General features: G+C 38.2%; 1 protein-coding gene across 2 annotated transcripts in view; it reads left to right on the plus strand.

Moving 5' to 3' along the window:
* sez6a (seizure related 6 homolog a) overlaps positions 1-18,246 on the plus strand; it is a 132,894-nt gene that overhangs the window by 59,823 nt on the left and 54,825 nt on the right. For both annotated transcript variants that reach the window (XM_058627978.1, XM_058627979.1), the window contains exons 2-3: positions 13,087-13,833; positions 15,248-15,369. In XM_058627978.1, coding sequence (XP_058483961.1) covers positions 13,087-13,833; positions 15,248-15,369 — 869 coding nt within the window. The remainder of the gene's footprint in view (positions 1-13,086; positions 13,834-15,247; positions 15,370-18,246) is intronic.

Below are 18,246 nucleotides of genomic sequence, written 5' to 3' on the forward strand. Positions count from 1 at the left end.
AAATAGTTTTTTCCACTTTTTTTCCTCTATGTCGGCCCCCACTTGACCAGACTAGATGCTCATTGGCCAACAGGTCATTTGAGTTTGACACCCCTGGCCTAGAATATTCAAATCATTTCCTTCACTTTAACTCGCTGTTCTCCAATACCTCATTTGCAAAAATTTCCCAACAGTAGTACTAATGGTACTGACTGAAAATAAAAAAGATGTTAAAATATCACACCAATATGTACTGGTGAGGTTGCATGTTGCAGCTGAAAACCCCTCTTCTCGTCCAAGTATTTTGGAGAAACTGTGCAGCCAGTAGTTTGCAATTCTTACCATATTCTGCTGTGTGAATGAAAAAATGAGGACGCACTGTGTTTTTGTTTGTTTATCGAAAGCCGCTGCTCACTGATTTTAATTCCCTTCATTTGCTTCCTGCTACTTTTTCTTTTATGAGATTGATTTCCACTTTCATGCACCTGTCACACCCCGAAACCGAATTAAATTATCAATTCATTAAGTTGGATAATGGAATCATTTATCATATGTCACTTCCATTTTTTTCCCAGCCGCCGTTCCTCATTTCTTCATGCAAACAAGCGTAGAATTTGCCTGCGCTGAATAAAGAAACACTGCAAATGTCACTAACAGGAAATTTTCACCTTAGGTGCTGAAGTGAATTCATGAGCACAGCGAGGTTCCCGGAAGGAGTCGTGTAGAGTGATCTGAAGGCTTCGTATCTGAGCCCAGAGGAAGCATGTTATTGATTCGCTTGTCTAGTGGCTCTCTGTAATAATAAGGAAATAAAGCCCCTGGATATAAGGAGATTGATGTCAATCAGCAGCCTGCCTCAAGTGTGGCTTGTCCCATCTTATTAGTGCTCCATCCATGCACTGAGTGTTCACTGATGACTGCATTGATATGCAAGTGAAGAGAGGAGGCTGTCTGTAGCCATCCTGACGAGGATTCCCCTGTGATTGCCTTGTCTGTCGCCTCTCTGCACTGAGAGATTTTAGCGGATCCGTGGAAAAAAAAAGGAAAGAACGAAAATCAGAGTGAACTGTGAGCTTTTAACTCCACAAGAATGTCCACACAATCAGTGACTGAACACCATTTATTATGAAAGGGTCAGTAGAGATGAGCGGCAGGTGTTCAAACATCCTTCATGATTTATGAAGCCTTGTGCAAATGCTTTCATTTACTTATTTTGCCCTGCTTTTTAAAGCTTTGGTTAAAGCACATGTTTTTTTTTTTTTTTTTTTTTTTTTTTTAACATTTCTTAATCTGGCAGGGTGTTCAGTATTCTTTCTTTGCAGATTATGAATAGAAATCTTAAAATCATGTACTCATTTTCACCACATCTTTTAATATTGTCTTTTTACTAAACTTTTACTGCCAACCCTGATTTTCCTGAACATTGAACATTACGTTCCCACACAACTAAACTGCATTCACAACATTCTTACAATAAGGAATATTATGTTCATTTTGGACGTTTCACTCTTGACAGTATGTGGAAAAACATGCTTTTTTAAATTCCTAACTAACCTGGGGTCTGTTGCAAGTACAATTAAGATATGCAGGATATGTGAGAAAGTGGGCCTTAACCTATGCTACTAAGTTTATCCTGGCTTAGTCCGTTGCACAAACATCAAACCTGGATGAGGAGACGTGGTTTGGTCAAACCAGATGTAACAGGTTTATCCTGGTAAGTGCACAATCCCGTCTCTTTAAAGTAGACCGTCAGCTCAGTCACAGATTTACTGATGCAGAAGTGGAGAAGACGTGTGTCACCAAGTGAACAACACCTTGTAATGGAAACTTATGAAGAGATGAAACACTTGATATGTTAAAAAAGGAGGATATAGATATAATAAGATCAGAGCAAAAAGAATAACTGAATGTATAAGTAGAACAATATAAAATACTTACAGAGCTGAGATGTTAGTAAAATAACTGTTTTTATACTTTTCTGTACTGTTATATACTGTACACTGAGGTTAGATACATTGGGATTTCCTTTAAAAAAAGAAGAGGTATCCTACAAATAAAACTCCAAATGAGCTCCTTAGTCCCACTGCGCCACTGAAATCATCATATTAGCAATTTGTATATTCCACAAAAGTTTGCCGCAAAACTAAGTCCCACAGTTTCGAGGAAAACCATGGCGACATAAATACCAAACATTTCAAATTTCAAATTTCAAATTTCCACATACAAATGAATGGAAAATGGTCCAATAAACAATTTCAACCCAGCCCATTATGGAGATTCAAAGTGTCGTCATATTTTAACATGGAGACATGGTTGAAACTTTAAAAAAACCTTTTTACACCTAAATTGAAGTTTTGATACCTCTTACAGTTTTTACACAATTGCAGTTTAAGTTTTGTACTTTTTTTGGACCTTGTCTGATTGCGTCTTGCTGAGGTTCATTAAGGTCCATGAGGTCCTTTCCTGTCCACAATTTCCAACAAACATTTTATGTAGTATACACAATATAGTAGTTGTCTAACCGTGTGTGTTGTTTTCACTTTCATATGACTTGTTCATGTGCAACCAGCTGCAAGAGTCAGTCTCTCTCTCTCAAAAATACTACCTTGTCTAAGAACTGAATGTTTTAAAGGTTCAATCCACCCAAATGTTACTCCACTGATACTCCACCAGCTCAAGTCCTGCACCCGACGACAATGACACCAAGATGCAGGCTCAGTCAAAATGTGGCCGCAGAATTTTCTGGATTCAGATTCTATCACATCTAAAAAAGCATTGTGACAGAAACACAGATGACATGAATGAGTGTTTTATATAATTGTCCTCAACACTGACTTGATTGAAATCACCTTTACAACCTCAACTGAAAACAACATTTTGATCAAATACAAACATCACTGTCATTTTAATGCAGGTAAGTAAAATGTAGGTACCTTAGTTTGGTTCTCTTCAGCAGAAACAGTGTTGCATTATAGGTGCTGCATCCTTCATCTGGAAACAGGCTCTGTCAAGCAATACCATCAGACCCGACTGAGGGAGCATTTGTGTTTATACAGCAGCAGTGCAGGGGTGGGTGGGGACTAGAAGCATTTAAAACTCCTGAATGACATATTTTTGAGCAGCAGAATTCACTTCTGCAACTTTTCATGGATGTTTCTTTGTGTTTTCAGTCAAACTCTTACCTGTTTTTAGTCCTCTGGCTTTGGTATTTTATGTACTGGTGTCCCTACCCTGAAGTTTAAAGATAATCCAAAATTCAATTGAATGAGTACATTTTCAGAATGTATACAGTTAACACCTCAATTATTGACAAAGACATGGGTGAACATAATCTCTCAGGTCTTTTTGATACTGGATGCGTGTGCACATTTCAGCTGTGACACATTCCCCTTTTTATTTAGGAACTCATGTTCACTAATGAGACCTTTCTTACTTCTTGCACAAGAGCCATGTGGCTTTTTGTGCATATTAGCACATATAAAGTGACAATTATCATTCTTAACAGTTTTAGCATATATATATATATATATATATATATATATATATATATATATATATATACATACACTGTAACAAATTTCTGTAATTTCTACAGTAAAAAATTACAGAAGCTTGTTGTCCTATCCTTTTACAAGGTGTAACTGTAAATTGCAATGTATTATGGGTAAAAAATAATTACAGTAATTTAAAGCTGTAACACATTTTAAAATTACAGCATGGTTATGTTTTCACTTGGTTCTGACTGTAAATGATACATTTACAGTTAAACACTGTTAGGCTAATATTGGCAGTTTGCAAGAGGATAGGCATTTGATGGCGGGAGGAGGAGAGCGAACCCAGCATTCATCCACTCAATAAAGAGTAAGTATTATGTTATTAGTCTAAACTATTAAAGAGAAACTAGGCAAGATTGTATGCATGGTTATGTTACATTTTACCCGAATTAAACAGTAATTATTTTAGTTTTTAACAATATGACTTTAGTAACCTTTTTTGAGGCTATGCCTTTCACCTGGCATATCATGGCTGGAAACCAACCTTGCTAGTTTCTCTTCAAAATGTGATTCAAGTAATAACATGAAATATGATTTAATCGTGTGTCAACCTGGTTTGCACAACTAAAAATAAAGTTAGCTCAAGAATATTTTTCAAACGAGTGTAATCCCAGGCTCTGCCGTTTAATGGAAGGCTAAAATGTTAGGCTAACATGCCGCTAGCTAAGGTAGTTAGGTGCTACTGTATGTTGTCTAAACTCGGTGTGAGAAAGTTACGTGTGTCGCCGACAGGATCGAATCAACCTGGTGAGGAGAGAAAGCTGAGAGAAAGGAGAGAAAGCTGCAAAAACAACATTTTGGTAAGAATAATGTTTCCTTATTTATTTGTGTGACTAACAGCATTTGGCATCATTTTATTCGCCTTAGTTGGAATATACGGGGTGTGGGACTCAAAACTGCACTGTTTTTTGAAGATGTTAACCAGCAAAAACCACAGAACAGCAAGATACACTAGAGTGTTGTAACTGCTGGATTGTATTATGAAGATTTGTGTGGTACAATTTAGTATTATGGGAATTATTATTACGATTCTTTGTCGCGAACTAGTTCTCCTCGTTCAGTTCATTAAAAGGACTTGCGAATCACGAATGAGCCATTCTCTGACTGCTTCGTCTGGTTCACTTCTGTAACTACTTTCAGACCAAGAATACATCAGATGTTTCAGTGCAGTAGGCTTTGGAGCAGTGTGTTATGTGCACAAAACATTTTTTTTTCACAGTAATATCGACCACTATCATCATTTATCTGGTGAAGGTAGTCAGAAACTTCCTATCGTTCACGAATCGTCCATGAACTCAGGGTGGCCGCAGGTCCTTAAAAAGTCGTAAATCAATTTTCCATGGGTCTTAAATATTTGTGTGTCATGTCACCGCGAAAATGCAGTCAATCTGTTCTGCTATTTCGATTTTTTTTTTTCCGGTAGCCGCTGCGTTGTCTATGGGTTGGTTCAGAGGCTGTAATGCTACGCACCGTTGGGTGACAAGTGAAAGACGAGACCCAATCACTACCGCTGATAGAGTCTGGGTCTCGTCTTAAACTCGTCACTAGCCTAGCCTGCGCAGCTTTTGATGACTTAAGCTAAAGCGGTGGTCGGGGAACGCAGGGGAGATCTATGGGTTTTGTCTTTTGTAAACAATGTATTTCATTAAGTGTCTTTTTCCTGATTTTGTGACTTCAGATGCTTCCTGGGGATCAACCCAACGTCTGGCACAAAGGCCACAAAGTGGATCAGTCCAAGAAGTGGGAAGGTGCAAGAGAAGTGGAACAGCAATGTCAACCTTCATGTCTCTGCACTTCTAAAAAGGTTAATGGACTTTGAATGGCTTTGAGCCCGTTTGCAAAAGAAACAATAATGGCACACTGTTTTGTATAAAAAAAACAAAAAAACAATGGTTCCAAGATGTGGTTATTTTTTACACATTTGACTTTGTTGCTGCAAATTACAGTAGTAAATTTAAAGTTACACTGTGTGGCTGCAAGTATTGTGCAGTCTGGTGTATGTTTATGTGAGTTTGTTCATGTCTGTGTGAGTTTGAAAATATACACATCGGGTATTGAGTGTTAATAAATGTTTTGTATTGTTGCAGCACTGACTCTTGTTTTATTATTATTGTTAATAGCTGAAAATAATTACAATTACAAAAAAATGACAGTGCTTAATTTGCAAAACATGACAAGCAAACCTATATTAGCTGTAAAAACATTCTACAATAAAATAATGAATTATGAACAAGTAACAGCTATTTAGTGGCAAAAATAGTTGGCAGGTAACTCATGTAATTTGAATGGGATACAAGATAATATTGTAAATTAAAATACAATAAATGGTTGTTTATCATATAAAACAATACATTGTTGTGTTTTATATACGGCAAAAACCTGTAAAACGTATCCAGTAATATGTTGTAATTAATGTTTACAGTAATTAACAACACTTTTACAGCACTTTATTGGCAACTTTTTTGCCTGTTCTTTACTGTAAATTCTACAGGAAATTTGTTACAGTGTACATATATATACAGCATAATCTATCTGTCCCATATGTCACAAACACAGCATGTCCTGTTCCTGTTCCAAAAGTAAAAACACCCTAGCTGTTCAGTTCTGACTCCATTTACTTTTTTTCCTGACTATCTTTTTTGTGAAATACTGTAGGTGCAATGTCAAACTGAAAGAGTCCTGGTTTTTAAGTTGAGGAGTATTTAAAGGTGTGTTATGATTTTCAAATGCAACCCCTGGCAGATTATCCTCAACAGATCTGTGACAAGTGAGTAGGAGATACACACTCGGTTGGAAGACACTGCTGCACTACACATCCAGTGTAAAACCGGTTTGGAACACAACAAATGTGACTCAGTTACCACTCATAATTCATTGAAATTCCTAATGAGCGATCAGCCAATTAGATTTGGGAGCGTTTGACAAATTCTGTTGCCGCCTCTGGCAAGAGGACACAATGCATTTTGTATAGTGTGTTTAATGAAGGCTATGCATTAACCCAGCGGAGATGTTCTCTACCGTGTCCTTATTTCAAGTGATCAGTTACATAAAGGATATTAACTTATATATGCAGCCAATGGTTGCCACTCAAGAAAGTAGATTGTCTTTAATTGTTGTCTTATTTCCCTTTTTTGTATTTATTGATTCATATTACATATGTACATTTGATAAATGGCATTCAAAGTTCAGTTTTTTTAATCTCTATTCTAAGAGCAAGGCTTCAATGAAAAGGCTGAGACACGAGAAGAGAACTGTGTATGTCAGCAGGACATGCTCATCTGTAATCACCACAGTGAAGTCTCCAACCTGTACACATTGATCTTGTATTGATCTCAGGATGAGAAACTCGGGTTTAAACCAGTTCTCCATTCTCACTGCCCACTTTCACTCGAAAAATATTCAGTAAAAAGCGGTTAATTCCTGTGTGTGTGTATTTAAGACCCGTCTTTGTGGGCAACCACATATCCTTTAATCATTATGAAGATCTCTGTTTACACTCTTTATTCGTCCCGGTAGTGAGATATGTCAAATATGTTTCGCTTGCCTTGATAGCGCAGCTTTGGCTGCTCTTGTTGTGACAGAATAAGGTTACAAGGAAATGATTCTCCTCCATCTTGGAACATCAAAAGGTCTTTGAATTGCTTCTGTCGCCATGAGAGATAAATGCAGACGCTGTCGCGGCCTCAAGTAAAATGTAAAACCATGTGTCAACTCTGTCAGCCTGTGAGACGCTTTGTAGCAAAAACGGTTTACTCTTCCTCACGAAGAGGCTGATCAAACTTTTATTAGCATGCTGGATGTCTGGAAAATAAAAAAAAGTGCTCCGCATCAGCAAAATACTACAATATCTCTTTTTATGAGCCAAGCGGCTTCTTCTGTGTCACAGTTGATGTTCGCATTTATTCAGACACCAGCTTCATGCTATAATGTACGAGCTTCCTGCTACACTGAACATTTCCTCAAACACTTGTCATCAGTTCAGTCCAAATAATGCTTTAACATCACATTTAGTCATTGTTGTTAAAGCATCACGTTGTAAGTTCTGCCTGACATGGTTTCATAGAAGCAAACCACAACACAACACAACAACCTTTTTGATGATTCCTTTTTGGTAATACTTTACAATGAGGTATGCACACAAATATTGCCACAGAGAGGTTTCCTTGCAGATATCCCTCACAGGCTGGTGTACATTTAAACATATTTGATTGTTAGCATAAAGCACAAAAAACAAACTTCTTCTAATACAGCTGCACTCTCCATGTGCAGCTCTCCTCCTGCTCCAGTTACTTCTGCCAAGACCAAGAGAGATTGATTAATCAACTCACCTCAGCCGAGCTGATCAACTCACCAGGTGCTGCTCCTCCTGCAGCTCTGCCCCGTCTCTCTCTCCTACAGCTGACTGTCAAAACCACACACACCTCCACAATTACCTAGTGATTAACTTATCATTTGGTATTTATTAACATTAGGTTATCATCACCTAATAATGTCATTTGATTACTATGCACCAAACATTAACCGAAGATTGATTCATACTGTTCTGCATTTATTAAGGCTACTATTCATTTACGTATAAATTAAACTCCAGGCAAGTATGCATGAGGAGGTGGATGCAACTCTCTGTGGACAGGGAACGCGGGAAAGTGTGGAGAGGTTTTAATGAAGTTAATGATTAGTTAATCATTAACTTTACTTAGAAATAGCAGTTTAAATGGTGAATAAGCTGTATTTATACAGTGCTTTTCTACTCTCGATCACCTCTCGAAGCTGCTCTACACTGCAGCATTTTGCCATTCACGCATTCACACACACATTCATACAGCACATTTTCCAACACACATCTTTCACAGCCATTTCCATGCTGCTGGCACAGCCAACAGGAGCCATGTGGGGTTGCCTTGCCCAAGGACACATTGGCATGTATAGACAAGAGGAGTTGGGAATCAAACCCACAAAGATGACTCGTTACCACTGACCAAAAGAAGAATGACAATGACTTTTTTGCATTACCATTTTGCAAACTCATGGAATTTGATTACTTTGTACCAAACAAATGATTGGATAAACATGATGAGACTAATGTGTTATAGTTTGTTCAGTACAATAAAGTACATATGTTAGCCACATGTGCTTAAAATCCATACATGTAGATAAGGGACAACTTCATTTTGGTGGCCTTTTAATAAACTTTGCTATCACTTCTGCAACAAACTCCCTTTAAACGTCAGAGCGAGGACGCAGATAGTCATTACTACTTGTTTTTTTGGGATTTATTTTTTTGCATTTTGAGTCTCTGACTGTTTTGCACTTGTCACACTGTTCCCACCTGCTTACCAAACCAACATGATTCAAGGACAGAGGTTCAGGTGCAGAGTGGGAATGAAAGAGCCTCCATTCTCCCCGTCAAAGTCAGTGACCCATTAAAATGATTTTGATGGGCACCTTTAAAATGTTATGTAGAGGTACAAAAAAGCTGAATTGTGTTGCATGCCCATGAACCGTCATGCAGAATGGTGTCATTCTGACACAGGTGATTTTCACTTTTTAAGGATTTTATGAAAAATTCAATGAAGTGTCAAAACCAATTTTGCCTTGAAAAGCATTTGAGAGTGGTGGCAGCTTTGATACGCGACCACATTTGACTTGACTTGTACACAAACACTGAATTACCCGCCTCCAAAGACCATTTTAAATTAACCTTACAGCTGGTTTGATCTCCAGCTGAGGCTCCTTCATCTACTTGGAGCGCTGTAGCTAATAGAAACACTCACCGTGATAATATCTCACTCATTTGCTGCCTGTGTCAACAACATCCTTTCATCTGCGAGCATGAAAAGTGTGCTGGCAGCCTCTCTGCCTCATTAAGGCAGACTGTCACCCAGAATGCAAGCTAATTAAGGTGTCAAAGCAAGATGGCATTGTTTTATGTCGACATACTGTATGCACGCAGACACATAAGAGGATTATGTGAACTCAACCCTTTCACTATTTATTTTGCAATTATTTAAGTCATACTTGGAAGCACATAAAATGATTTTAGGTTAATTTTTCTCCCTTGAAGTGATTAATTAGCCATACACTGTCCAGCTGCACGAAGATGAGGAGGGATTTGTTGGAAGAGTGTGAATCTGTGTATCATTTTTTTCTTTCCATACTCAATTAAAAATGTAAAATCAGAAAATGGAAAAAATGGTTTCATTATTATGATAACTATTATTATTGTTATTATTATTATTATTATTATTATTATTATTATTATTATTATTATTATTATTATCATTATTATTATCAAATCAAATTTCCACATCCAACCCTGTTTTTCTTTTTTAATTTTCCAATTAAGATTAAAGATAGAAAGAAGGCATGATCCATGGATTAATGGGGAACCGTTAAGTGCTGAAAGTTAGATCAAACATAAGGAATCAAAGTCAGCTGTGTCACTTGGAATCAATCTCACCAGCCTAAGATGATGGTGATTTCCATCAACTATTAGATAGAATGAACTCCAACACTGGACAAGATTTGGTAATTTCAGCAGAACTATCCCTTTAAAGTCACTGTAAAGCCATCTTTTCTCATTTAAAATTAAATTTTTAAGATTAATTTATCAGATTTCCCCCCAAACAACTATATGTATGGTGAATGTAGCAGATAATGGGTTAGAATGGTAGTCATGGACTCACAGAGCAAGTGATTTTATTGTCCTTCCTGTCCTTCTGGGGCTGTAAAATACATGGGAATTTGAGATTAGGTTGAAATTAGACTGATTTGGCTTAGAGACTTTTTCTAGATGTTTAATTGATGTTTAATTGATCAACAGTGTCAACATCAAACCACAAGAGTCAGAAATTCATTGCAGAAATCATATTTTCTTTTGGCTTTATCTGAAAAAATGCTATGTGGGACTTTTATATTTCCATGTCCCCGAAAATGTCTTCTGTGACTTGTGATTTTTTATTTTTTTTTATATTAGGGCGACGGTAGCTCAGTGGTCGAGCCAGTTGTCTCTCAACTGGAAGGTTGTGGGCCTGATTCCCAGCTCTGCTAAATTTCTATGTGTCCCTGGGCAAAACACTGTGCCACAGTGCCCCTGACAGCTGTGCCAGCAGCATATGAATTGGTATGAAAGATGTGTGATAGAAAATGCACTGTATGAATGTGTGAATGAATGGGTGAATGGCAAAAGAATGTAGTGTAAAGCAGCTTTGAGGGGTCATAGAAAAAACACTATATAAATACGGACCATATTTATGTGATGCAAACTGCTGGACAATCACATTTTGTCTTTTTTTTTTACGAGTGTAATTTAATCTGCCAATATAAATTTTCATGACAATTGATCAGACTTTCTTGTGGGATTCACTGGTGAAGAACTTTTCCTTTGGGAATTGTATCATTTCCTGCCTTGTGTTTGAACGAGGTGGGTGTCTTGGTGACTAAAACAACACAAAGAATTAAAACAGTAGCCCATGGAAAGAAAAAATGTGCATCCCACAAGTAACTAGTCTATTTCTCAGTGTGTTTCAGCTGTGAGACTTCACTGCCTGTGGGGTGTTATTGTGGAATTTGTCTTTGATAATAAACCTGCTGTTTGAAAGATGCCACTGACCGCTGTTGGCAGCGATTTCCAGAGACTTAACAGTCTTTTCATGACAGTTCAATGAACTGTTCAGCAAAGCATGTCAAGATATATACATACAGTATATAGTACATACAGTATAAAGAGGGGTATCTTTACATTGGACAGCACCCTCTGATGTTCTTGCATGTTCAGAGATGGTCTTCTGCATACCTTGTTTGTCATGGTTATTTGAGTAACTGTTGCCTTTCTATCATCTCAAACCAGTTTGGTCATTTCCTCTGGCCTCAGTCACTAACAAGGCATTTTCGGACCATTCTCTGTATACCTGAAATACTCAGACCAGCCCTTTTGGCACCAAATTTTACAATAAATCCAGTATCCCGGTACTTGCTTTGAACTTAAGCAGTTCCTCTTGTCCATGTCTACATGTGTACATTTTCAAGTGTGCAGGAATAGGGGGTATAAACTATTATATTATTATATTATGGTTGGAGGTCAAATGTCTGAAGGGGTACGGGACTGTGAAAAGTTTGGGAACCACTGTTATAGTGTATGTCAACTCAATAGTGTTTTACTATTATTGAAGATTAGATAGTACAAATGATTGCTTGAAGCAAGTGTAGTACCCTTTCAATCTGTGCATGTTTTTGTGTATTATTGTGTGAGAGGAGGTGGTCCCCATAAGGGTTTTATTTGAGATGACAATATGGGTCCCAAGTAAGTTTGTCCATATGGAGTCCATGCAAATGAAACCATATGGGCCTGCATAATTTGCCCACTTTCACCCTGGTAGCCTGGAAAAGATACACATGGGATGCCCCTGTGGGCAAACATGGGAAACCTGCTTGGGACCCTTATTGTCAGCACAAATATAACCCTTATGGGACCCACGTTGAAATGCTGTCTGCGAAATGACTTGTTTAGTGACATGTCTTGCATTACATTTCAATCAATATATCTTGCATTTCTTATCCAGACAATGTCAAAGTCAGCCCTGCAGACACTTGTGCCAGTAGTAAGGTGCTCACAGACCGACATTTCTTGCATTTATAGATAGATTGTATTATGCATATATAAAGTTCAATTGGAGGAGAAAAGTAAATAAAAAATATATATTTATTAGATTGTAACGAAATCTTTGGTGCTTGGACTCAGTGGGGGAAATTTTGACAACAAAGGCATCTGGCCTGAGCAGCAATTAGGTAACTCCCACCACTACCCACTAATGGTGATGATGGTTAATGATGGATGAAGAATGATGGGTGTAATGGTACTGTGGAGACTGGTGTTGTGACATGTTACAGCAGTACGAACAGACCAAAACAGTAAGAGAACATTTATATTTATAAAGATAGCCGCAAGATTATGGGTTATCAGAGATGGTGTGTTGCTATGCCAGTGACCAGACAAGACCAGTCAATGAACAGCAGCTGATCGTGCAAAGGACAGGAAAGGACAACAGTGCACATATGTGAGAGGAGATAAAGATATAATGGATCATTATTACCATGACCAAAGTACTGTAACACATTTTAAGGTGGTTCAACTTGGACAAAAAAAAAGACTTAGCCGCATGTTGTACTGACTTCTGGGTGTTAAAAGGGTTGTGGATGTCAACTCCTTTTCTTTCTTCTTTTTTTAACCTCAAAACCTACCAACATGAGTTAAATTCATGTCTGTACATTTTGTGATTAGGACATTGTTAATAAATGTGCCTCTAAGTCTCCATTGTTTAATTTACAACCATAAGCGGTTTTAGAGATATAGAATTATTACACAAAACTTGATGGGGTATCACATTTGGGTAAGCAAAGGTCTTCCTCATTGAATGTCCGTCATTAGCTCCATTAGATTATAGGCTGGCAGTGCTGAAACTGCCTGCTGCTGTGTACCGTATCTTCAGTTTGTAGTATACTGAATTGAAATATACTCATCATAACTACATTATCTCCACTTTGTTTCTTCTAGGGCTGGATGAAAACAATGGTATCAGTAAGAGAGCTCTGGATTCAGAGTTTTTCACACACTCACCAACACAGGACACGGAGAGTGAAGTCCACCTGGTCACCACTGCCTCACCAGTGAACATCCCCAACCATCGGCCTGTTCTCCAGGGGCTGCTGCTTCACGAGCACCTCCTTACGAGGGACTTCCAGGGGGACCAGCATTTTTTTAGGAGGGACGACTCTGTGGCTGCATACCCCACCATGCCCGGCTCCATGTCTGCCTTGGAAGCAGAAGACCCTGCCACTCAGCTGGTTCCTCATGAAGATGCACCAGCCTTCTCAGAGATTGCCACAACTGCTACTGTGGCTGCCACATCTTCGCTCACCACATTTTCTCCCACGCCACCTAAACCGCCTATGTCTCTCCCACAAACAAAGTCCACTAAGGAGAGGACCATGGAGGCAGACATGGCAGAGCCAACAACACACTCTCTCACCACTCCAGTGGCTCCAAATAACAGAGGTTCAGGCAGTGAACACAACCAATCCTCACAGAGAACTTGGGCTCAAAGTGGGCGAGCGCTCTCTATCGGCACCACCCTCACACCCTTTACTATGAGGACGGGAAAAGGGGATGCTAAGGAAACACCACTGAAACACAAAACCAGCCCCGATCATCCACTGCCCAAGCAAACCCGAGAAGATGGTAGCAGTAGAACGTCCACAACTGTGACCACAACTACCACCATCACCATTACACAAACTTCAGGTAGTCATCCACACTCATGTTTTCACTGATTATGAAAGATTTATGTAAAGGACAGCGGAGGAGCACAGGAGTACGTGGGAATTTATTTTTGAATGAACACTTTTCTAAGTGACCCCAAAATGCCAAAATTGAAATTAAAATAAAACTAAAACTAAAAAATAGACCTCTTAAAGAGGTCAACATGGTTTAATTATACTCAAGGTAACAAGTAAAATGTTAACTGAACAAAGCCTGACCCAAGGCCACTGGGGTTTAATGGCAGTTGGCATCTTTTGTGTTGTATTACTGCAACGGTCCAGGTTTACTGTCCATCTGTTTAGTCAGATATTCAAATGTACATTTTCTCCTTTGTGTCTCCACATTTGATAGTGTTTGTTGGCCACTCCTCGCCACTGCATTCCTCTATACATTATCCTCCTTTCACTCTCATATGTATTGCATTTGCTAATAATACGTTTCTCTCTCGCTCTCGCTCTCACACACACACACACACTCACTCTCACTCCTAACACAAATTGCATAATCCACTTGAATGTTTATTCAATCTGCTATGTCCAATTCCCATCTGCCTTATAATGACTTGTTCCTGTCTGCTCTTTTCCTTATTTTTTGACTTGAAGTTCTTTTTGAATTTTATGTTGACAAATTTTCCCAATATTGTTGCTATTTTTTTAACAAATTTAACAAAGAGATTTCCAGTGTGGCCAAATCAAATAGCAAAAAAAATAAATAAATAAAAATGGTGTAAACAAAAAGCAAAAGTAACTTAACCCAAATTCCTGGCAAAACATTGCTTTAGTCCAATTAGCTGGCAGCTATTTTTTTTCTTATCCTGGAACACTTGTGCGTAGTTTAGTTGAAAAATACTGGTGTGCTAAAAATGTACCCAATGCGTCGAATTCAAAGGTTGGCCAAAACGACCCATAGTTACTTTTCAGTTCGAGGACAGGTTGAATGAGTGGGTTTTGAAGCAACCTTACCATGTGTGGCCCTTCAAAATAAATGATAGCAGCAATACAATTCCTTTTTTTTCCCCAGTGTAAATTCAAAGTTGTTTCCCTTAATATTTAACACATTCTTTCCAGAGGACAAGAAAAATTAAACACCCAGGTCACCAGCATCACTGCTGTTCATTTCACATGCTGCACACAGCCATTTGACTCTCCATCGGGGATAACAAAGTTGCTCATGTGTCAAAAACAATCTGATTTCTCCATGATGCGTCCTTCCCGTCCTTTCCACTGCCCACCGAGGGCTGAAGGCTCAGATGAGCAGTGTTGGCAGGGGAAATGTGTTGACATAGTTAGAAGGTTACAGGGACAACAGAGACACAGGTGAGTCTTCAGGAAGTTCAGTAATTTGAGAAACAAAGGGAATGACTGTTTTTTTCTGTTTTTATCACTGTCTACTACAGAGCCATGCAGTCTGAATTTCACTGACCCAGAGGGAAACATTGAAATCTTGCAGCAACTCGACTCTGGAATTGAGTGCAACTACTTAGTGACTGTTTATCTGGGATATGGCATCGAGGTTCAGGTGAGTGCTCTTAAAGCTGGTATTGTCCCTTTTAATAAAACTATGAATACCATTTTTCTTAATATATATATATATATATATATATATATATATATATATATATATATACATATATATATATATATATATATATATACATATATATGTATATACACACATATATATATACACATATATATATATATATATAGTATTTGTTTTGTTGTCTATTTGGCTTTTTTTGGCCAGCACACATATATTAAACACTATCACTACAGATAAACACGTAGCCTATATGGGTCAACACTACACACAGTGCACATAGGATTTGTGTCTCAGACCAAGCAAATATTTTAATTGCAATGTATAATGTTCGTTCAACTCTTTAACATCAACCCATTAGGATGACACAAACTTAAAACTGCTTATTGCTCCATTAATTTGACCAGTTACCAGTTACAATGGTATGTCGATTAAAATCAGCTGCATTCATGTATAAAAGAATGTGGGACTGTGCCAAAACATTAAAGTTGTTAGGCATTAAACAAAAATAAATAGGTGAAAGATTCTCTAAATCTGTCATTATAACCTTGAACCTTTAACAATTAATTGTGCTCTCTGGTATTTTTAAGACACTTTTAAAAATAAACTGCACATAGAAGATATTTAGATTGTCACCAGCGACTCCTATGACCCCCAAATTCATTTCCCATTAAAAGAAGATATATGATAATGCACGCTACATATGAGTGGACACCAGTGTGATTGACAGCTAGTATCGCCCAGTAGGAGCCAAGTGAACTTTGCAAAACGTAAATATTGTGCCGGCCAAATCTTATGGACGATATCATCACTACAGGTTTCCACTTTGTGATGAAATATGATGTTCTTGTGAGTGTCCTATTTCTAGGTGGCTAGATTTTAACCACTCCCTCCTCTAAGGGCAAAATGGATAGGGGAATATGTATAGGTACAAATGAGAAATGGGAGTTAGTCTTAGCTGATACAGTCTTTGCTGTTCTTGTGTGAGTTTCTGGAGACAGACAGGCAGCACATTGCTGAGTTGAGTTGAGTTGAGGAGGTGGAGGGGCACCAGTGACGAGGTTTTTTCTCCAGGTTGAATGTTTGCTTGTTCACAAAAGGTTACAAAAATTAACTGTGTGTGTGCTCTGGCATTTGCAATTCTTCAAATGCCTCATTTACCACCGGAGACTCTACAATGTGTGAGCTTTGTCTTGCAGCCTCTGCAGGGCTAAGATAAGTCTTGGCAGAGTATATGTTTGAGAGTGTCTTTTTGTCTGAAAGCTTCCGCTGGGTAACTTAAGTAAATCTTGAACCACTTATGAGCACAGACATACTTACCGCCACTTGTATGCGTACACACATGCACACACACACATTTAAACGTTGCCACTTTTGAGTGTAAGCTCTTAACTTCCACAGCTTCTGCATGAAGTTTCTTTTTAAGACTTTAGAAACTACAAGACCATAAATGGAGGACATACTGTATAGGCTTTTTTATCCTCAAACATCTACCAGGCTTGATAAAGGAGCAGGAGGGAGCCATGTGTGTTTCAGCACTACAATGTGAACAGATGGGACTCGCTGTCTCTCTCCCTCCTACTGCTAAACTTCTAATGATCTGATGGCAAACTATAAAGACAACTTCTTGGCACAGTGCAAGAGAATGAGGAGCCACAGTGTATCTTCTTGGCAAAGACATAAAACCAGCTGACAATAGAAAGATACAATTGAGGTCAAGTATTTGTCGTACCTTCTCATCAGGTGCACGTGAAGTTCTATCCAGGTCTCAGGGCTTTAATGGGGATGCTGGAGATCACAAAGTAGACTGTAACAGCATGTGTGTGCAGAAAATATTATTCAGAACAAGCTTTACATCACACACACATACAGTACATACATACATATATACAGTATATATATGTATATATATATATATATATATATATATATACATATATTCAGCTGCAACATGCAACTTCATCAATGACTTTTTCTAAATCCTACAAACTGTACCTTTAAATTCTATTAACAATGTGTAACTCTGTCATCACTCACCTGTGCAATCGAACAAACTGGAAAAACTTAATGCAACATTTGTTGCGTGAAAGGATTTAATTATAAGGTCTTCACCGTGGAAAGTGCCTTGAGATAATGCATGTTATGAATTGGTGCTACCCAAATCTAATTGAATTGGATTGAATTTAAGGGCCACATGGTGGATAGCACTGTTGCCTCACAGCAAGAAGGTCATTAGTTGGGATCCGGGTTCGACCTTACAGCTAAGCTAACAGCTTAGTCAGCAGATTTGTTTGTTACTTAAAACTATGGCGTAGACATACTTCCACACACGGCTTTTCAGATGCTTTGGTGTCAGCATTTTCACCTCATGAGGACAATATATCACTACCTAATTTTTCTGATGAGCCAAGAGGGCTACACTCACAGCGCCCTCTGCTGGACTTGAATGATGTTTTTAATGTTTGAGTTTTAACTCACACATTTTTGACGAAAAGCCTTTTTTTAGCCTTTTCAGCACTTACAATCACATCAGTGAATTCAGAGGTGGAGCCAGTGAGTGAGACCGACGTGGAGAAACAAAGGGAACAGACAAACATTAGAGAATAGCTTAACATGACGTGACCTGGAACAAGAAAAAGTAGACATCACAAACAGAGATTAAATCAGGAAGGACTTTATTAAAAAAGATAAAAGGGAAGTCATTTTTTACTTTTGCTTCCTAAAAGTAGTCATTTAAAGGTGTTTGTGCATCTAGAGTGCATATTTCAAATATTTCTGTTACTTATTTTGGACCTGAAGGAACGTGCTTTTTTATAATCCTTCAATTTCAAGGTTAAAAAGCAATGCTGTTTTTAT

This window comes from Solea solea, chromosome 4, assembly GCF_958295425.1.
Source record: "Solea solea chromosome 4, fSolSol10.1, whole genome shotgun sequence".
In the NCBI taxonomy this organism is placed as follows: Eukaryota; Metazoa; Chordata; class Actinopteri; order Pleuronectiformes; family Soleidae; genus Solea; species Solea solea.